Consider the following 23,388-nt stretch of genomic DNA (forward strand, 5'->3'; position numbering starts at 1 on the left):
AAGGACAAACCTCACGCTCAGTAGCAAATGGTAATACAAAATAGTACTTTTAGATACAATTATTTGTTGTTATTGTTGCTTTTATTAGTTTTGTTTGTTTGTTGTTTTGTTTCGTCTCATAACGCTTTGTTTGGGCTTTTTGTTCCTTACTAGTCTTTTGCTTATATATTATGGTTTCTGATTTCACGTTTTTATTAGTTTTGTTTGCATGAATGGGTATATTTCTATATGTATATATTTCTTTTGCTTTTTTGTGTTTTATTTTTAATATTTTTTTCTGTTTTCTAAAGAGAGATAGCAAGGAGGTGTGAAGTTGGAGGGGTGCAAAGGTGGGAAGAAACTGGGAGATGCTGAAGGAAAGGAAACTATGATCAGAATATACTGATGAAATCTTTATAATTAAGATAATATATAAAACCCTGTCCCAATTTTTCTATTTATTTTACTTTTCAGTATACTTAGAAAGGGATGGGGAATCCCTACAGAAGGTCGGTTTATGTGAGGTAGCCTCATGGTAAATGTTGAATATTTCTTTTAATTCTAAAGTATTAGATGACTATATTGCTAGACCTGACAGAAATTGCAAGAGGTGAACCTTCAGCCTGCAGGCTTCTACTACTTCCTTTGGGTTGCCCAGGAAGCTGCTTGAAGCTGCTTGAAAGGGAAGGTGCCCACTTTCCTTTCAACGCTGGTCTGACTACTGAGTCAATTTGCTCAACAGTCTTCCTGTCATGCAAACAAATTATGTGCTTCCCAGAAACCCCAGCTAACATCCTCAGACTCCAGAACCAGGAGAGCTAACCACTCAGAATGCCTGAAACGGAGTGATTTATAACAGAAAGAAATGTGTTTGGGCTTGTGTTTATGGAAGCAGAATGAATCTAATGAGTTTTGTGCTACTACATAAGATGGGAGAAAATGGAAGGGGGGGAGAGAGAGAGAGAGAGAGAGAGAGAGAGAGAGAGAGAGAGAGAGAGAGAGAGAGAGAGAGAGAGAGAACATGAGCTTGAGAAGAAAGAGAGCCAGGCTACTGTGATGCTGACTACTCTTCTAGAAAATGACTAATTCATTTTGAACATGCCACGTCCATGACCAAACTGACCCAGACTAGTATGAATCTTTCAATACTGCCATACAGGATAATTAATGTCCCAACATGTGGAGATTTTTAGGTAGCATCCTGATATCATAATATCCCCACACACAGCTCCAAAGCAAATGTACTTTTCACAACACAAAATATCTTTTTTTCCTTTCTCAGTCTTGTCTAAGCTTCAATTTATTTGAGTCAACTCAAGTAAACTCCACTTAAGACTAAAGACAAATGATTTCCATCTAAAAACCTGTGAAACCAGACCAAGCCATCTACCACATGCAATGAGGAAACAAATAGCTGATACTACCATTCCCAAAGTGGGAGATAGGAAATCTTGAAAAGGAGAAAAAATGGAAGGAGGAAGAAGAGGAATAGAAAAATGAAGAGGAAAAGGTGAAGTAGGAGGAAGAAGAGATCCTCAGGAAAGAACAAATGGAAACAGGCCCAAGACAGTTCGAACATTACGAAGAGCTGGAATGCCATTAAGTTTTATTCTATGTGATGCCTCCTAGGCAGACAGAGCTTCCCTGCTATATAACTCAGTCAGTCTGTCACTCAGACCTCTTGCGTTGGCATTTCACACAAGACCCTGCAGCTTTCTGAAGCAGACCTTAACTACCGGACACCCTACAGTTTTTCTACCTCTCTGACAGGGCACTACTCATGTTTCCACCAGACATTGCCCTGTGTGGGTTCTCTGAGACTTCTCTTCCCAGTGAGGCAGAACACACTGGCGCCTGTGCCATGCTAGGACTGTGGAGCCCTGCAACAGACTTCGGGAGAAGAGCCCTGAGTGAGTTCTGAGGGGAGCTGGAAGGAGAATCTATAGAAGTTTCTTCAAAACTACTCCACCCTCCAAAATCATTGGGGAGGTATTGGGAGATGCAGTCGGTAAGATCACTGAAATGACTCCACTTTTTCATTATCACAGTTAACCTCTGTAGTCACACTAATGTCTTCAGGAACTTTTTTTTTGGTAATACCCTTGTTCTGCTTTCTCAATTGTTGTTTAATCATTTATATGAATAGGCTGTAAATTTTGATATTGCTTTTATTTTCTTTTATTTTGAATGTTTTTATTTTAATCATAAAGTATGCCTTTCGGTAACTCCTTTACCCTCTTAACTCCCTGTAGTCCATTAGAGGAAACCAGACCACACAGTTCTTTGAGGGCTTTACCACTTAGAAGTATTTTTTTCTCTGTTATGCTATCCATAAAGCCATCAAGAATGAGCCAAGTTCAGCAAACTCCTTGATGCTTCATGACCAAAAGTAGGCTTCATCCTAGTCCTCAATAATATGGCCCTAATTTCCATCTGAGACATCATGAGAATGGTCGTAACTCTCCCTGATTCTATTGCTGGCCTGATCCAAACCACTTAATTAATCTCTGGCAAGTTCCAGCTGCCCTTAAGAGCTTTGAATAGTCGTACCAACATGTGCTTCCAAACAGTTCTAGTCCTCATCTCCTACCCACCTACAAAGTTATCTCACATTTTCAAATATGTATATAAAGCCACCGATTTTCTCAGGACCAATTTTCTCTCTTATTCCACCACCCATCACCACTGTCAACTATTTAAACTGCATAATTTATGAAAGAAAGAAGTCCTTCTTCGGCTCATGTTTCAAGATTATGTGGCCATATCTATTAAGACCACATGGTACACTGTACTTAGGAGAACCTGGAAGGAAAGACGACACATGCAAAAAGAAGGAAGCAAGGCAAATGCCCGTGATGGTTAACCAATGTCTTTGGTAGAAAAGTTTGTCCATTTATGAGGGCTTCATCCCATGACTCAAAAAGCTCCTAATAGGCCCCGTCTCCCAACATAACACATGCATTTCCAACACATGGCATTTAACAGTATATAGTCAAGTATTAGCAGTGATACATAAGCCTGCAGGAACTCGTGACTCTTATTCTTAATAAAATCTCTGCCATGGCAAGAGTAACACATGAGAGTCATTCTTACAGAACTTGATAAGGGCACTGTGGAGTCCCTGGGCCTCATATGGACTTTGTCAAAGTTGCTGTTCATCATCAGTCCCTCTCTTCCTCCCCTGATTTTCTCTTCCCTCCCTAATACTATTAATTTAATTTAATTGATGTCTAATAATCGCTAAGAAACATTAGAGTTCATATTGTCAATTTAAATTTACCTTTAAATTAATTTCTTTTTACTCTCAAGACATTTGTCGTTTCATTATGATAATTTATCCTAATCAAAACCATCTATATGGAACAGCAAATGTCTAGAACATAATAATCACGGAAAGAAGACTAGCAAGTGTATGGAATGGAAACATAGGTGATTTATTCTGTTTGCATATTTAATTGAATCTGATCACTGAAAAAAGATATACAAATTAGTCAGAAACCAATGTCACAGCGATATAGTGTGACCGCAGAAAACACTAGCCTTAAACTACACTGATATAGATAATAGACGGGCTTCACACTATCCCAATATGATCGGTTTCAGTAGAGTTTACCACCATAGGAGGTTGACACTTAAGGTCTTTTCCTGCAAAAGTTCTTTGCTTTGAGAAGTCATATATCAAGATATGACCTTGACATTGCATAATTAGCCATATTAGTCATTTATACACTGGTGGCTTAGGGAATAAGAGTCCAACTGTTGAAATCAAGCACACAGACAGATATACATGTAACTTACCATTGTAAAACTCTGAGGGGGATATTTGATATTCCTCTGCTGCTCAACAAACCATTCAAACTGAATGAAGTAAAACATGTAGGTACTTCTCACTCATGAGTCTGGAGATTACTGGGAATCGGACTAACCAAGGCTGAGCTCTAAAGGGTTGACTTTGAACTTTCATTTGGATTTAGATCTTTGTCTCTCTCATGCTTCTGAGACAACATGTCCAGAACATGTTTCCAAACATGTCTTTCTCATGATAGTAGAAACAATGTAGAAAAAAATGAGTGTAACCGTTCACATTTGCTTTGAGCCCCTGAGTGTGCCCTATTTGTTACTACCTTATCAACCAACACCTAGATCAAAAGTTTAGAGTTGCATTCTGCTCTTGAGTAGCTGTGACACACACATGGCAATATAACACCTCTATATAGAACAAAAATACTATTGAATAAAACTTTTGTCTATTATACAACCTTGATATCCTCTGGACAAAATTACCTTTGTATCAGAAGGATTAGGCAGAACAGTAAGTGACAAAATGCCCATATCTTAATCTTCACACCTGTAAGCATGTTCTTTTTTGTGACAAAAGGATTTATAGACACCACAAATCCATACAAGTGGCTGTAGTAATTCATGGTTGCTACCATAAAATAAAATAAAATAAAATAAAATAAAATAAAATAAAATAAAATAAAATAACCACAACCTAGGAGGACAAATGATTTATTTCCGAGGTTTTCGTCAGCATTACCTGTGTTTGTTGCTTCCGGATTCCTGTTTAAGAGAAGACCATAGAAAGAAGCAGGTGGCAGAGTGAAATGGCTTCACTCTTGATAACAGAGCAATGAAAAGAAAGACATGAGTGGACAAGGACAAAACTTATACAAAAAATTAAGCCCTATTGACCTATCTCTCCTATTTGATTTCTTTCTAATGGCACTAACTTTGTCAGTAGCCACACCTCCTTTGGCCCCAACTTAGAAGTTTCTTTTCTTGCCCAACTTTAAGTATTGAAGTCTTTCTACTCTGCTCTTTCGTCTTCATTCTCATTGTAAATCAGGCTTTGTGCAACCAACCATAACCATGACATTACCTAAATGCATTGACATTTTCAACACCAGGTTAAGCAATCCATTACTTTAATCTCTTAGGCCTTGCCTAAATGTTCTGTATTTCTTTACAATATAGCATGAGTTTTCTAGTCTGATTCCCACAGTCTTCATTCCCATCTGAAACTTCAAGAGCCATTCTTTACTATATGTATTCCTATCAGCACTTTGGTCTTCTGAGATCACCACAGTCTTCCATTAAGCTGTACTCACAACATTCTTGGACTACTCTAGTCTACATTACCAAAACTTTCCTAGCCCTTTCTGCAAAGCAGCTCTAAAGCTCAGATAAACATCACTGAGTATAGTTACAGCAATGACCCACTAATCAGTGTTAGTTTATCTGTTAAATAAGCTGTAATGAATAATCCCAAGAAAGACAATTTAAGAAAGAAGGGTTTAATCTGCCTCACATTTTTGAAGGCTTTAGTCCAAGGCCCATTGACTTTGCCGCTCCTCATGCAGTGATAAGACAAAGCATCTTACCAGAGATAATGCAGTAGAGCAAAGAAGCTCACTTCATAATGATCAGGAAAGAAAAGAAAAGAACGTAGAAGTACTTGGCAAAAATAAAGCTGTAAAGTATTCCCAGTGACCGACTTGTGTAAGATCTTTACCACCAGCTGGGATCAAAGTCTTTAATGTATGAGTTTCGCAAAGTCATTGCAGATCCTAATGATAATGACAGGCAGACTTTGGCTATTTGAGTGAGCCCAGAGCAGTCACAAGAAAGTCAGAGAATATGTACTAAGGGAAGCAGGAGTGAGACTTATCCAGGGCTGAGAGCAAAGAAATATGTGCACCCTCTGGAAGCTGTAAAGTAAAAGTACTATACTCTCTAGATGCTCAGAGGGATTGCTATGCCAAAACCTGGTTTAACTCTGTACCACACAGGCTTTTGATCACCATAACTATAAAGTAATACTTCTGCATTGTTTTAAGCCACAAAACTAGCAGTGATTCATCTCTGCATCAATAGAAGACAAGCATATTGCAAGAAATAGTAATCATCTTCCACGCCTTGTTAAGCCTAGATGCTATAAACCTCATTTTTATATAACCAGCTTAATTGACCTGAGCTGCGTTACAGCTCTCTAACGAGGAGGAAGTCATGAGTCTTGGATCAATGCAAACATACATGTTTAACTAGAACAGGTTGAAAGGAATTCAGGAAAAAAATCTTTATTACAGAGGAGGTAATGACTTCCTCCAGATGCTGTGCAAGCATGTTGCTAGTAACTGTCATAGGAAGGTACTTGTGAGATTCCCATGAGAACACATGAACCTACCTAGCCCCATAGTACCAGAAATATGTAAATAAAAATGGAGGCTCAGTTTCACAGGTTAGTACTGGGCCTTTCCAAACTCTTCAAACTTTAACCCATGAAGTCACTTCTCTCAATCTCTAGGCCCATCAACCTCCCTTGGGATTGTAGCACATCTAGTTCTTCTTATCATTATACCTAAGACAGCTCCACAAGTTTGGCACTCAGACTCTCTCGTTGCCCCTTCTCTTTTCTCAAAAACTGTATGGGACAAATCAAGACACTGGCTTTCACTATTCTATTCCCCTGCAGACTAACCAAGCTCCTACAGGCTTTCCATGTAGAAAAGGTATAGACCAGAAATTTTATAAAACATAGGAAAAGAACAGATGAACTTAACTTTTTTCCCAATTCCAACTTGTTGCTTAGAAATTGACATTGAATACTGCTATTGTTTATTAAGTTTGTGGAAGTTATAAGAAAAATTATAATTTATTTCTCTTCCAAGGGAAATGTTATAAGGTATAATTTGTCAAAAGTTAGGCAAAATAATGATTATTGGGAAAATAAACTTGAGAAAAGAGACTTCAAATCATTAGTGTGTTTGCGCACATAAACTTCTCTTGGTTAAAATTTTCCGCATATTTTATTTAGTTCATAATTTTGTGAATGTCCTCTAGTCAATAATGACTTAGGCAATGACGTATTTATGTAAGTGTGTAATTTTATAGAATACTTATATTGTGATTCTTATACAAATTTCAAAATATATCAGAAACTCTTCCAGCATGGGCAAGCCACCAAAAAATGGCTGTCTTGCTCCACGGTTGCAAGGCTTGCTTAAAGTCTGGAATCGTATGTCCAATCCTCCAGCTCACTGATTCTTCCTTCAGCCTTTTCGAGTCTTCTGTTGAAAGCTGTTGTTGAATTTGCCAGTTCACTTATTGTATTTTTTACCTCTAGAATTTTTATTTTGAAGTGATTAACTTTTATTTCTCTGTCAAACATCTCATGTTGTTCATGAATTATTTCCCGAATTTCACTTAGTTTTCTGTCTGTATTTTCTTGTAATTCTCTGAACTTCTTTAAAAGGACAATTCTGAATTGTTTGTCTGTCATTTCATAGATCTCCTGTTCATCTTGGTCAGTTTCTAGAGTTTTCTTTGTTTCTTTTGAGGATGCTGAGTTTCTCTGATTTTTCATCATCCGGGTGTCTTTCTGCTGATGCCTGCTGATTTGATGAGATGACGGCCTCTTCGAACCTTTGTTGGCGTGCTTTGGTGACACTAGATCTTTACTAATTCTAGCCTGGGTTTCTGGATGGGCAGGCTGGTGGCAACCCAGACATTAAAAATTTCCAATAAGAGGAGAAAAAGAAAAAAGAATGAAAAGGAATGAGGAAAGCTTAAATGGTTTATAGTATAGCGTCTAAAGAGCAAAGGTACAAGCTATTAGCATTCAAGAGGAAGGAGGGTAGGGATAGAAAGCTTACTTATAGAAGCAATGGCACCAAACTTTCCAAACCTGCAGAACGATATGAATATCAGGGTACAAAAAAGGAAAAGGACATCAGTCAGATTTTAATCAAAATAAAAGCACCAGAAACCATATTCCAATTAACCTGTCAACGTCCAGACTCCAAGAGATGGATCTGAAAGCACCAATATAAAGAAGGAAATACCATACAAAGAACTGCCTATGTATCAAACATCTCAGCAGGAACATTACATGGCATGAGGGACGGGATTACACACTCAAGCTACTGAAGAAGTGATGGATCCTTGCCAACCAAAAGCAGTACAATCTGAAAGTTTGTCTTTCAGATATAAAGGAGGAACAAAGACTTTCCCAGACACACAACTGAGAGAGCTCATTGCTGAGTTTGTCTTGTAAGGAATGCCAGGGGCAGTAGTAAATATAAGCACTAAGTCAAACTTAGAACTCGCTGATGTATTCTAAATGAAGTTCAGAAAGCAAACTTATTTTTAAAAAAGGAGGGTCACACAAACATGAGGGTGTATGTTCAATCCCAGCACTCATACAAAAACCAGTCATGGTGGCTTCTACTTTTAATCCCCCACTGTGATAGGCAAAGGCAGGTGGATGTCTGGAGCTCCTTGGCCAGTCAGAATAGGCAAATGAGTGAAGCACTGGTCCCATTGAGAGACTCTGTCTCCAAAAAAAACACCAAGGTGGACAATACATGAGGGAATACCTAAGGTTGAACTCTGACCCCCACATGGCATACATGAGCAATTGCAAACACATGTATATGTATGCATGTGTGTGTATTCATGTACCCCTAAAAATCATAACTACAATGATTCATTAAGGAATATACAAATACAAATTATTCACAACATTAATACCTCAATTGGGAAAAGCAGTAGAGTGAAATGTGGAATATTTTTATGACCATAGCTAATTTCAATTAGATTAAAACATCTATTGTAACTACATGTCTTTGTATCATAGTAACCACAAGGCAAAAACATATATATGAAAACTAAAGATTGATAGGTAAAAATATACTCCTCAAGGAAAAATCATATAGCCACAAAGAAATGTCAGAAGCAAGCAAAAACCAATTCAGAACCAGTTCAGATTAATGCACAACATGACAATGGTATTTCCTTGTCTACCAATAATTAACTTGAATATAAATGGGTTAAATTCTTCAATTAAAAAGCATACAGTAGTTGCCTGGATTAGAAAACAAAAACTAAGACTCAATCAATTGGAGTGGGAATAAAACTTACTTTACCTGTAAAGAAATATGTCAGCTGAAAGTTAAAGGATGGAGAAAAATATCCCATACAAATGAAGACTAATAGACAGAAAGAGCAGCTGTATTTTTATCAGATAAAGGGGACTTTACCACCAAAAACTGTGAAGAGATACCATGAAGATAATCACATAATAACATGGAGGTCAGTTTAACAAGATGACAATTGTAAATATATATACACCCCAAACCTGAGAACTGGAATTATAAAGCAAATGCTAATAGATACGAAGGAAGAGTCAGGACACATTAAATGATGATAGGGCTCCAACACTTCATCTGCGGTGGACAAAGTGCAGATTGTCCATACACAAAATTATCAAGAAAACAAAACTATACTCTAGACAAAATGGACTTTATAGACATTTACAGAATATCTTATCTAATAGCTACAGAGCACACACCCTTAACTCTATGCACATAAAGCACACACAAGCCAAGCAAAGAATTATCTATATATCTGTGTTCACTACAGCACTAGTCACAACAGTTAAAACATGGAACCAATTTAAATCACCATTAATGAGTAATTGAATATGAGAATGTGGAAATACTGATAATAGAATACTATTCTCCTATTTAAACAAATGAAAATTTTCAGCTTTGATAGCCCTTCAAGTTGGCTGAAACCAAGCTAAATACACTTATAAACGCCACATGATCACATATTGGACTATGGAATGTTGACCTTCCAGAGAGTAAGCAGTTAGCAGACCCTTGGGTGACTATCAAGTACTGATAAATGTGGAGCTGTTGGCCAATGAATGCATAATTACAGCTAAATGGAAAGGAAGAATATGTTTAAATGGCAGGAATGGGCATTAGAAATAGAATAAGCAATCGAAACAGAAAGTCAATAAATAATTTCATACACAAGGAAAGGCAAGAGTGGGGAGAGAAAAATGAGGATCAGGGCTCACTTACTTTCCATTTGGATGATGAAAACATTGTTAAATAGTTTGTAAATAATGAATGCACAGCTTAGTAAACTCACTAGAAGTATCTGATGGTACACCGTAAATGGGTAGATTATATTATATATAACTTATGTCTCAACAAATGTCTCATGTAACCAAAGTCATGGTTACACAAGTTAAAATGTCATAACAATAAAGAAGAACCTCACACAGTGAGGGAGTAGGCAATGTTGATGGAGCTAAAGGTTTCACACAAAAATCAGATAAGTGAGTGCTAATTATCTGAAGACTTATAGGATCAGAATTAAAAGTCCTTGTTACACAGATTCACCTACAGTCCTTAGTCTATAAGGTAGAGCTAAACTAGAAAGAAAGAGAAAAACAAGAAAATAAAAGAAAAAGACCAAATGGAATGATAACCTACTAATAAAAACTCAAAAGGAGAAAAAAATAAACATTAAAGAAGTTAAAAATGAACTATTTAAGAAAATAATGTCAACAAAAAACCTAGACTCCTTTGGATGTGGAAAGTAAAGCCAGATTCATAGATAAATTCTTTCAAAACGGACCGTCCTGCACAATACAACACTGACAATTAGGGACAGGTCTTCTGCTTCATGGTAAGTATGCCATGGATGTCTTTACATCAGTAGAAAGAACCTGTAACAGAGAGACAGATGGATGGAGCAAGCTAGCAGCACTCGTGCATACAAACTCCAGCTCTAGCCTGTACAGGAAACCTCCAAGTGAAACAGAACAGAAGGAAACAACCATCAAGTGGATTTCACCTAATTCACTAACAGTTTTCACAAAGTAGGTGTACATGAAAATAATTCTTAAAAATCATTCTCAAGAGGGACATAATAATGATTATTCTATTTCTTTCACACAATTTTGAGTACAATGAAGTATAATTAAGATGCTCACTGGGGTTCTGCACAGTGTCTAATGCTTTCAAGAGTAAGGAAAAAGGTGGGCACTGGTGGTGCAAGCCTTTAATCCCAGCACTTGGGAGGCAGAGGCAGGCAGATCTATGAGTTTGAGCCTGGTGTACACAGTGAATTCCAGGATAGCCAGAGCTACACAGAGAAACCCTGTCTTGGTCAAGGGGCGGGAGCATGGGCAATAAGTCAAGAGTTTTCTTAGTGTAATTGTCTAAAATATTTGGGATCATTATATGATATCCTAGGGTTCACGCCTAATTCCTGGTAACTAAGAAGGCACTATATCCATGAAAGTTGTCTGTAACGATTTGTCTGGGCAAATGGCATTTTAAATTCTACAAATTAATTTTTCTCATATATAAAAAGGAAGGTCGGGGTTGGGGATTTAGCTCAGTGGTAGGGCGCTTGCCTAGCAAGCACAAGGCCCTGGGTTCGGTCCCCAGCTCCGAAAAAAAAAAAAAAGAAAAAAAAAGAAAAAAAAGAAAAAGGAAGGTCAAAACAACTAATTTGCTAATATTAGTTTTATTTTGTAATATTTCTGTGAGGAATTAATATATCAATATTCATAGGTAATATGAATAATGCCTGTGTAGAAGAGCTTTTTGATAATCATGAAGTATTATTACTGCTGATTTTAGAACATACTATAAATAAGTCATCAAGATCACAGAGCCATCTGGAGAATTCAAGGAATAATAGCATATTACCAGACCTACATCCACGAACCAGCGATAGATAAAAGTATTTCCAGAAACTTCTATGACTACTATGCATTCTGACTTAGTGGACAAGTCTGAAAATCAGACTTTCTTGAGGCAAAACCTTGAAATCTCATGACAATTTAATCAATTAGAAATGATGTCTTTGATAGTTTTTAATATACTGCTAAAACTGAATAAATTCTATCATTTCTACAGATCTTGCCTTAATAAAAACCAAAGATTAAAATTTAAAAGTTCACAATAAAATAATAAAATTTTTATATTTGGTATTATACTTTTTAAAGGAGGAAAAAACAAATGTTCAAAAACATGCATTATTAGCTTTGAACCAGATTTGATCTGCAATAGTAAATATATGCATTATCAAACAAATTGCATGCATTGTAATAATAATTATCAAAAGTTATTATGAAAGAGGAAGGATGATTTTTTTAAATAGTCACAAAGGACTTAACAATAATTTTCTTGCTTCTTTTATAAGACTTTTAGGTAAAAGTGATATACAAGAAAGCCGTGAGCATGATGCAAATTGCTATGCCAAAAATATCACTTTAGTGTCTTAAAACTTTAAAATGCTTCTAGGTACAGCTACAATAGCAAGATATTAATTTACACATGCAAACAGAATCTATGCATTCAAGGCCCTTCTTCGAAGTCATTTCTCTTTAATAATCTTAATTTGGATAAATGGAAAATTAAAATTATGGAAACTAAATTGGTATATTCTGCTAGAATATACTAACAGCTTGAGGATAAAGCTAAGGAATAATAAGCATCTAAAATATAGAACCACAACAATGTATGAGCAAGCCTAAATAATCTTAATCATCTGTACCACAGAGCCCATGGAGACACTTTAAAATTACAGCTAAGAAGAAAGATCTCAATTTAATCCAGAAAACTGGGCCTTCAGAGCTGCGTCACTCAACACTCTTAGGGTTTGTTTTCTGGCTGATAACTGCCTAGCTTTGTGTGGGAAAGACAAGGAAGAAGTAGTAGTGACTTTTTGTAAATTCCCCAATAATTGGGAGTAAAATCACAACACTGGGTAGAAAAAGAAATCCTTAGAGTAGACTTGCTAGGGCTCAAGAAAATCGCATACCTTAGACTGCCCTGGCAACCCCTGTGGGCCTGTCCTAACTCAACTGAACGATGAGGTTAGCCATGACTGGGAAACCTGGCCTATCTGCAGCCCCGGATGATCTTCCCAGTAACCTTACCTGATCAAAATCTCACCTCTATACATGTCTCCTCCATTTTTCCCATTAAATATTGACAGCATAAGCAATGGGAAGGACTCTTATCTTACTCTAGGAACAGAAGTAAGTTTACATTTTACGCAGTTGGTGAATCGTTTCCAAACTTTGACGAGTGTAAGAATAAACTAAAAAAGCTTCCAACAGAAGCAAACTCCCAGCTTTAGTTTGAGAATTTCTAACTAATGCAGGTCTAAACTAGATGATAGGTTTTCAGATTTCCAGGTTAGGCTCAGTAAGCCTGGTCTTGGTATTTATGGGAGGGATAAATAAAAAGTCAGCCCTGGATTTGAAGATCTATAATCTAAACCAACTGAAAATTTTTGAGTGATTCATCAGGACACCGCTCCTCTGCCAAGACTCCCTGACCACCAAGTGAACACAGTCTCTGCTTCCTGTAGCTACTGCCCATCACCTTGCTTAATATTGTGTATCCTCCATTATCTGATATTCTGTGGTGTAAATTAAGTAACAAATAGAATAGAAACTAGTTCAGACACCGACTTTAGAGGCCAGCTTCTAAGTAAGTACTACCAAATGGTTAAAAAATGTTTTAACATATCATCTGATCAACTTGTACAGCTGTAATTTTAGGAAAGTCATGCCAATGTTTTATGACATGGGACTAGCCACACAAGGAAATAATAGAGAGGAAGCCAAGCGTCTCACATGTCCTCTGGATGGTTTTCTCTTTATTTAGCACTTCCCCTCAAGTTTCAAGTTGAGTGCTTTAAGATTTTATAACCTAAAACAGGAAGAAATGTCTGTTTCTTCAAGCATAGTTCCTTGTTCACCAGACAGGCTGTATATCGAAACCTTAACCACGTGTCCGAGGGACTGGCCACTCACTCTTTCCTCCCTGAAATAAATCACTAATCTATGGCGACGTGAAGGATGCTTGCTGCTCGCTCCGCAGAAGTTATGGAAAATACAGAGGCAGGAAGTTACACCTGGTAGCGATAATGGGTTGACGAAATGTTGAACTGCCACTGTTAACCTCTATGCTTCTCTAGGACTGTGAGAGACCTGTGGGAACCTGTTCATCTCCATCATCTCAGGACAAGATATAGAATACCCTTCGTGATGTGCACATTCTTTAGCAAGTATCAAGGAATCAATTCTGTTCTCTCTACATACGGCTCCATAAGTCTTTTTCCCCTACTGTAAGAGATACAGTTCTTACAATGAAATGAATGGAGCCCCTTTGAGTAGTGTAACTGGCAGCCTTGGTTTGACAAAAACAGAGTTCCCTTAACCTGTGCTCCCTGGAGAGACCAAAGAACATTCATTTTATGGTAATGGTGGTTGTGATGAAACTCAAGATAAGGCCAAACTCTGTGATTGCAGATGCTGATTATTTTAAAGCCTGGGGTAGATGAGATTATCAGAAAAGGTTTTGCTGGATTTGTACTCATAGAATTTTTGTTCACCCAGTTATGCACAAAGACCTATAAAAGTAAGATATTTAGAATTATCTAGTTGTAAAGTTTGATCTTGAAGTTTTCTAACTCTGAATTGTGCATTTGTAATATTCCTAGAGTGAAGACAGAGGAAGGAACTAGACTCTTGTAGGCTTTGGAGCTTATGTTCTTTATTCCTAAGTGGCAGGCTGGGCTTTGGTTTTTTTGTTTTTTTTGTTTGTTTGTTTGTTTGTTTGTTTGTTTTTGGTTTTTTTTTGAGAGGTTGATAAATGCAAGTCAAAGCACTAAAATTAAATCGAAGCTTTATGAACAAACAGTCAAACCACGTAGCAATTCAAGTACTGAGAAGTCGAGTTAACCACAGGAAATGCCCACATTTAGAGAATATTGTCATACAGAAGCTTGGTCAACACCTTGATAAATCCGGAAGAAATTAACATCTAAGCCTTGTAGAAATGCTTTAAACACTATAATCTGCTGTCTTATTTGTTAAGAAACAGGGTGTGCCTGTCATCACCCATCAAAGGAGATCACGTTCATGTCAGAAATCTGGGTATGCAAAGGCAACCGAGTTTGCAAAGGACAATGAGCCTATTTTAATGGGTGGCTGTGCACACAGGGTCTTAGATGGAGAGTATCTCGGGAAGTTTAGAGAAAAGAGATATTGATTCTATCCTGGAGAAGTGCAAGGGGTGGAGATGGTGAGTGAGGAACAAAGCTCAGAACAGGAAAGTGTATAATGACTTACCTGTAACACTTTGGTCAAATTGTTAAACAGAGCCTGGCCAGCACTCACTTTGTATTTGACGCCTCTGACTGTACCATTTTTGCTTAAAATGTTGACTCTTCTCGTACCAAAAGCCTTCTCACTGGCTGTCCTGGCTAATACCAGCAGGTTATCCTGATCTTTCTCCTGTTCGTTATCTTCCAATCCAATGTGGCCATTTTGATGTCCCTCAGAGTCACTTAGCCCATCTATTGCACAGACACTAGCACATTCAGAATCCAGAGAGCCTGGTGCTTGTCCATCTTCATAGACCTCTTTCAGAACTCTCCCACTGTGAGATGAGGCAATCCGAAACCGGACTTTCCGTGGCCTGTCACTTTCTGGCTTTGTCTCCCTTCTTAGCATGGTCACCTCCACCCACACGAACAGTTTACACCATTATGGATCTGCTGTCAGTTCATCTCCTTGCCACAGCAACAGCAGAGCTGAATTCCAGAGACGGTAGCCCTCCTGTGACAGCGAAAGAAAAGAAGATGCCCAAGGGCGTGCAGTGTGCCTTGGCTATCAATAATAAATATGCATGTGTGCTATGGTTACCATTAAACTAAAACCTGCAAAATGATCCCGGTCTTTAAATATTAAACGTCCATGGTGGACTCTGACTGAACAAGTGCAAGAAAGTGGCCTGAGATGAGACATAAAGTAGGTACGTGACAAGGACATAAAAGGCTCAAATGTCAGAGTAGAAGATGTGTGTTGAAATGATCTTCCAATTCTATAGGTTTCTGTCTAGAGGTCAGAAACAAAATCCAGAATCAAATGTGTGTGCTGAGGTGCCCCGCTCATGTTTGTTAGTTTCTTCGACCACTCTCTCCAGATGACCTTTCAAAGGGCAATGAGTGTCTTGCCTGCCTACAAACAGCCAATGGTGTTAATTCTAGTTGAGGAGCTGAGTTGACAGCATCACCGTCAGATAAGGTGAATTTGCAAGACATCTTCACTCCCTGGGACTTTGCTAAAGGCAAGCTTTGAACACACACACGGTGAACACAAGAACTTCAGGTCGTTTTCCTACTTCTGCGAGTAGGGAGTGTTCTCTTTGATACAGGGAGGGGCTTTGGAAAGGAGATGTGGAGCAACCAAGGATGAAAGGAAAATCCTCCAAGCCAGCCAGATCAGCCACAGAGATCCAGGTGATGAGCAGCGATAGAGGCTCCGCCCAGTCACTCCCGTATAGAGAAGGTCTAGCACTCTGGCAAGCAGCCAAGAAGCCTTTTAAGATAGAAGATTGTGTTAAAAATGTTGCTAGTAAACATGTAAGCTATCTGTATCTCCAGAAAAGAGGAGAATTACCTAACCCAGGTTGCATTTTATGGTCATTTTATGTACGTTTTTAATCTATCTCTGTTTATATTATTTTTCAAAATTTGGAAAATACTCAATAGAAAAAGCTGAAGACAAAGGCACTAATAGTCCCGCTGAACACACTGAACACGTGCGCATAGTCCAGCGCATAGAGTGAAGGTGGTCCAATGGCTTAACTGTCTTGCTTGCAAAGTCGTTTCTAAGGACGGAAGAAACAAAGTGCTAGCATTGGCGAATAAGATATGAGCAGAAGTAATCAATCCCTTAAGGACCAAGGCAGTTAAGGCAGAGTCTTCTATCTGTAATCTCTGAGAATCCTTAGAGCATACACTGAAGCAGTATGACCCCCCCCCCCTTTCACATTGGCTTGGTCATGTACAGATTGTACACAGCCATCAACATGCTGTGAGTTCATGAATCTAGAAGTCCAGTCATGGCCAAAACATACTGTCTTGCTCCCTTCCTCCCCAACCTCTAGTTTGTATAACCTTTCTTCCCCCTTTTCTGCCAAGGTCCCTGAGTCTTGCAGAGGCCATGTGGCTAACTACTCCACAGCCATGTACTCTCCACACTTGACCAGTCGTGAGCGTCTGCTTTAACTTCCATCCTCTACAGACGGAAACCATTTTGAGAAGGTCGGAGAGCTGTACTAGCCTATTTGAAGACAGAGATGGATTCATAGAGTTGTTTCATACTATGTCTGTTTATCAAGATAACAGTCGGTGGGTCCATCCTTGGGCCTGTGAGCTCCCCAAGCTTGCGTTCTTAACCAGACTTGCAGTACCAATAACTAAAGAGCTCTGGACAGATGATGGCGTCTGGGGAAGACAGATCCAGTTTCCTTTAAGAGTGTGACCCCTGTCAGGTGAGCCATGCTGCAGTTAGATGGATGCACACACAGAACACAGCACAAATTGCAGTCAATGAGTTATTACGTTTAAAAAAAAAACAGAAACAAGGCACAAAGTGGGGTAACAAGATGGCAGTAGATTTGGGAGGAGTTAAGGGAAAGAGTTGGTAAATATCAAAATGCACTGTATGAAAGTTCCCAGAATTAATAAAAATATTTATTATTGAAGAAAAAAGTCACTTACTGAAGGACCAAAAATAACTCACCGAGGCAGTCAGAGTCAAAGGGAACTTTACAATCATCACCACTACTCTGCATATGATTATGTATTTAGAAATTATGTCATATATTTATAATAGTATAATATAGTAGATATATTTGTATTCATAATCTATATATAATTTTATATAGTGCCATAGAGTTAAATACAAATTCATATTGCATTTAATACCTTACTCTTTCATTTAACAACACAGCTGTCATTAACCCTAAGACACATGAATTCAATTTAATTATGCTAATATCCATGTCTTTGCCATTTGCTACTGTATATTCTGGAAAAATCTGGTCATCGAGATGTAACATGCCTGAGCTTTTTGTTTTTTGTTTTGGGTTTTTGGTTTTTTGGGGGGCTTGGGGTTTGTTTGTTTGTTTGTTTTTTGGCTTGGTTTGGTTTGGTTTGGTTTTTTGGTATCATAGTAAATATTCCCTTACTAAAGTATTCTGAGTTTGTTTGCCTTTCAGTTCACTCTTGAAAGGGAGATGACTCACTTAAAATATTCTATAAAATATTATACATACATATGCATTTATGTACAAATAACACATATTTTGTATGTAAATTTAAAATGTTCTAAAATGTTTAGTCCTTTTAATGAAATATCTCTGTCCTTCACACAGGTTTCTCACATAGCAGAAACATTTGTAGTATGAAAAACTATATGCTTGATGTATAACATACCCTTAATAATTATAATTCATATCTGTCTTAAGCTAAAATAAAGTTAGACTGTTGTGTTCAGTAGATAAATCTTGACACCCGTCATTCAATCAGGAAATAAGTATCTTAAATGCTGCTCAAATATAAAACCTAGCATAGAAGTGGTAAGTGTAAACATGTAAAATTATTGCATGTTTTCTCGGTTTAAAAATTATCTCTATACGGACCCACGGCTCCAGCTGCACATGTAGCAGAGGATGGCCTTGTTTGGCACCAATGGGATGAGAAAGCCTTGGTCCTGTCAAGGCTGGACCCCGCAGTATAGGGGAATGTCAGGGCGAGGAGGCAGGAAGGCGTGGTTGGGTGGATGGGGAACACACTCAAACATGAGAGGGGAGGGGATATGGGATAGAGGGTTTATGGACAGGAAACCAGGAAAGGGGATAACATTTGAAATGTAAATAAAAAATCCAATAAAAAAGTTATGGAACAAGCTGGAGAAGGACCTGTTGAATACGTATCATACAACAGAAATCATCTGGATAGCTTTGTTCCTGTTCATTTTCTCTGGAGTTTTGGTTATTTCTGTATGAAACTTGCTGCTAATGATGCATTGATTCCAAATATTTATATGAACTAATAATAATTACAGGCAAAAATTTAACTCAATCTTCTGTTTCTATGTGCATTCCTTGGTGAGCAGTCCTATGGCATCATCTAAATAAGACATAGTAGTTTCTGTCATATTACCATGTTTCTTACCTGTGTCTTTATTATCCTTTTATGTAATAAGTTAATACTTTGAGAATGATGTTTCAGTTAATAAATACATTCATTGCCTATTCTGAAAAAAATATCTCTAGTTATCAGAGAGTATTTTGTGTGCATATGAACTCATTTCCTTTGAAATAATTGACCTTCTCACTTTCACTATCTTTCTCTACATGCGCAACAGCCTTCTGTTTGAAATTGGCTCCTGGGCACTCTGACAAAGAAAACAGCTACAACTGCCCACTGTCTCGTTCATCACCCACCTTCTAGGATCCGGTCATCATTCGTTACCTTCTAATCCTTTGACAGTCCTGTATGCTCCCTCATCGAGAGTTTCTTGTATTTCCTTCATATGTACACTTGTAATTATTCATTTAGCAATATTTATTGAGCACCTTCCAAATATCATAATTTCTGGGTCTAGTCTACACAGGTGAATAAGGTAGAAATGTTCCTAGTTTGGGGTAAACTGCTATAATAAAAAATAAAGTCAGAATGGAAAACATGAGACTGTTTACAAGCAATACAAAAGTGGAAACAGTGGGAAAGGACCTAGTAAGAATTCTCCTTTAGACTAAGTGGAAATGATAATCCTTTCGAAAAAGGAGATGTTATGTTGGAGTCTACGAAAATGAAGAAATGCTGATGTGTGAAGACGTGAGAGGCAGGGATGGAGGACCGGGAAAGCTGTGGCTTTGTAGGAATGTAAATATCCTTGAGGAGAAAAACCAATTGGCCTGTTCAGAAAATTAAAATATATCAGAGTGGTCAAAGATAATTATGACTTCCATCTTATAAAATTCTTCTAAAAACAGGACTTCCCAGCCTACCCTTTAATTTCCTCTCTAAAGCCTGAAACCATAGATCAAGTCATATTATCAACCCAGGGACATATCAATCATGAGTATGCTTCATACCAGTCACATATATTCGTTTAAAGTAACAATTTATAAATTATAGGAGCTCTGAAACTGTGAAAATACTGTAATTCATAAATCCAAATTTTAAATATCCTCTCTTCACTGAGTAGGAGAAACACTAACCTAGCAGCTAGATCTAAGTCTGAACATTTCAGTTTTAATAGAGGAACATCCAACAATGTCCTAATTATAAAAAAAGATATAGCATCAGAATTAAACTCGTCCTGCTTTCAAAACCTTGTTCCTCACCACTCTTCTATGTCTGGTTACAGTTTTGTGTCACAGAAAGTCATTTTAACCACGTCCCTAGATTTCGAGTAGAATTCTTTTCACTGCCCTGCACCACAGTAAATGCTCCATCCCTTGTCTGCTGCTGACTTTTAGGCTTCACATTCACCCATCTAACGTTTGCTCTTGAAAACATTGGAAGTCGGTCACTGGCCATGAACTAATTATGAGCTAGAATCTCTAAAACTGGGATCCAAACCTACGCTCTTTATAGCCATCTCCAGTATTTATTCTGATAGCAGAAAGCAAACCCAGAAACAAAAAGCAATTTTCCAAAACAGATTTTAAACAGATGCCAGCACTGAATGTGGAATCTTTGGAGGCCAAGTCCTTAGAGTATCATTTTGTTTTCTGTATTTAGAATGCCCTCATATGAAATGTGAAATTTTCAAACCTTTGAGGTAAAATGAAGTACCCTTAGAGAACACCCTATTGATAAACTTGCATAACAGAATCTCCTATTTAATACAGACTTTATGTGCTATTTTATGGCTGACTTTTTTAACTCACTGAAACTTAAACATACATGACATTGTATCAAGAAATGGCATAAATTTAAAAAGAATAATCCCCAGTCCCTAGGTTACTGCAAATTGTATTTCCCAATAGAATTGTTTTCTTTTGTTCCAAGAGCACGATGCTAGAATGGTGCCCCGAGACATCCTAATTCTATTAGCTTATCATTGTTGCCAAGGTAACAGGACCGTTGATGCTGCTGTCTGAGAAGGTTGACACTGGCAAAGAGAGACAAAACAGAGGCAGCAAGCCAGAAAAAAAACTGTGCTCATTTAGGGAATTGAAGATGATTTTGCTCTTCTGTGGGATTGCAGTTTTGAATCTACAAATAATTGAGAAGAATTTTTTGTAGAACGAAAGAGTAAGAAATATTCTAGAAAAATCAGTAAGAAAAAAGTTTCTCTAAAGAGAATGCATGATAGAATATAATTTATAGGTTTCCTGGATGGGAAAAACATAACATGCCAAAATAAAATGCTGTCCAATCAATTGTCCCAAATTAACAATTATGTAATGAAGGGGGCAGGGCCACAAAGTACTAGACATATCTGGCCAGATCTTATGAAGTAAGTTAACATACTTTCCAAAGCCTTTGTACATGTAGAACTTTACTATAATCTTAGTTACCTGTTTGGATCTTTCTGCAGAATGATTTTACCAGTCATACAAAGAACAGTAACAGGCTGTGATCACTTATGTTGACTACCCACAATGTCAAAATACTCACCAAGGATATTTGGAAAGTGCTCACTTTTGAGAAATAGGGAATCTAAAACTCATTTGTGTAATAACGGGCCATGTTTACAAATTAAGAAAAGTTCATACCCACTGCATTTAAACAGTATGTCAGGACATGGACCCCTATATTTGTAGTACTTATTTATTCTGCATAAGTTAATATACACAATGGTTAGTACTGGTTTGTAAATAAAAGATGTTTCAATAAAGAGAAAAGAGAGACAAGAACAAACATTATTACGTTTCACGATTAGGGGTTAAGAAAGAATTTTGATGAGAGATGCCAGAAAATTTCAGAAATGACATCATGAAACTTATCTCCTTTTCAAAGTTCTGCTGGTTTAAAGCCCAAGGCCAGCTGATTTAACAGCCCAAAGTTGGGCAAACTCAATAGACTCTAGAAACAACCTTGCTGCTTTCCAATCCAGAGAATAAAACGCAACAAGGAGAGGACTACTGTTGCCATCACTTCATGAAAACTATGCCTGCGAGATTTGCAGTTGCAGGAACAGTAGAAGGACACCCCTCTCAGCATAGGTAACACGGCTTCACAAGTGGTGGAGTCAACAGCCACCATCTGGGTGACTTCTGGTGTGTACATTTATCAATGAGCAAAAGTCAATGAGGAGAATCAGTCCATATGGGGCTGACCCAAAACCTTGCTGGATGGTTTTCATGCAAGATTATTTGAATCCCCTTTTGTGAAATAACCACTGAGGTTTTGGAGCTGAGGGACCTGAGGTCCTACCATTTATCAGATGAAGGTGTACAACCTTTGCAATTTGAAAATCGTGCTCTCCCAGACCATGAAAGCAACTTATAACATGTGACTCTTAGTTCATGTCTGTATAAAGTTCCATTTCTTACAGTCAGACCACGAAGAACAAACCTTGGGATCTCAGGACTAGGGAAAATTTCTAGTAGGTTCTATCAGTTCAAATGCTTGAATTTTTTTCACATTAAGCATCTCTGAAGCCCTTGGATCAATCGGTGACAATCGTGACATAATTGTTTGTCATTGCTACACAAAGGCATCAAAACTCACAGGGCATCACTAGCTTGGGAGAAAACCCTGACATCAACAGCAAAGTGCATTTGTAAAAGGGTAATACATCGCCATCAGGGGATCCATCCCATATACAGACACCAAACTCAGATAATACTGCAGATGCCAAGAAGTGCATGCTGACAGGAGCCTGATATAGCTGTCTCCTGAGAGGCTCTGCCAGAGCATGACAAATACAGAGGAGGATGCTTGCAGCCAACCACTGAACTGAGAACAGGGTCCCCAGTGGAGGAGTAAGGGGAAGGACTGAAGTAGCTGAAGGGGTTTGCACCCCATAAGAAGGACAACAATATCAACCAACCAGACCCCCCAGGGCTCCCAGGGAGTAAACCACCATCCCAAGAGAACACAGGAATGGACCTATGGCTCCATCTACATATGTAGCGAGGATGACCTTGTTGGGCATCAATAGGAGGAGAGGCGGTTGGTCCTGTCAAGGCTCAATGCCCCAGTGTAGTGTAGGGGAATGTCAGGGCAGGGAGGTAGGAAGGAGTGGGTGTGTGGGTGAGGGAGCACCCTCATAGAAGCAGAGGGAATGGGATAGCAGGTGTCTGGAGGGTAAACCAAGAAAGGGGATAATATTTAAAATACAAATTAAAAGATTCAATGAAAGAAAAAAATGTACTGCTTAGTTGAGATGTTCAGACGACTGGAACTTTAGGTGTGAACAGAGGGTCATTGTCTCAGTTGGAGTTAACATTGCTGTGATGAAACACCACGACCAAAGTAACTTGGGGAAGAAAGGTTATATTCAGATTACACTTCCACAGCACTGTTCATCACAGAAGGAAGTCAGGACAAGAACTCAAACAGGGCAGAAACCTGTAGGCAGGAGCTGACACAAAGCCCATGATGAAGTGTTGCTTCCTGGCTTTCTCGTCATGTTTGCTCAGCCTGCTGTTTCATAAAATCCAGGATCGCCAGCCCAGAGAATGCACTGAACACAGTGGGCTTGACTCTTCCCCATTGATCATTAAGAAATGTCGTACAGCAAGATCTTATGGAGGCATTTTCTCCATT

At 38.1% G+C, this 23,388-nt stretch overlaps 1 protein-coding gene across 1 annotated transcript in view; it reads right to left on the bottom strand.

Moving 5' to 3' along the window:
- Grxcr1 (glutaredoxin and cysteine rich domain containing 1) overlaps window positions 1–15,384 on the bottom strand; it is a 129,091-nt gene extending 113,707 nt beyond the window's left edge. Inside the window, 1 exon segment of the mRNA NM_001191935.1 lies at window positions 14,936–15,384. Within this exon segment, the coding sequence (NP_001178864.1) occupies window positions 14,936–15,319 (384 nt within the window). The 5' untranslated portion in view covers window positions 15,320–15,384.
- Between the last annotated feature and the right edge of the window lie 8,004 nt (window positions 15,385–23,388).

The sequence above is a fragment of the Rattus norvegicus genome, chromosome 14 (assembly GCF_021556685.1).
Source record: "Rattus norvegicus strain SHRSP/BbbUtx chromosome 14, alternate assembly SHRSP_T2T, whole genome shotgun sequence".
Lineage (NCBI taxonomy): Eukaryota > Metazoa > Chordata > Mammalia > Rodentia > Muridae > Rattus > Rattus norvegicus.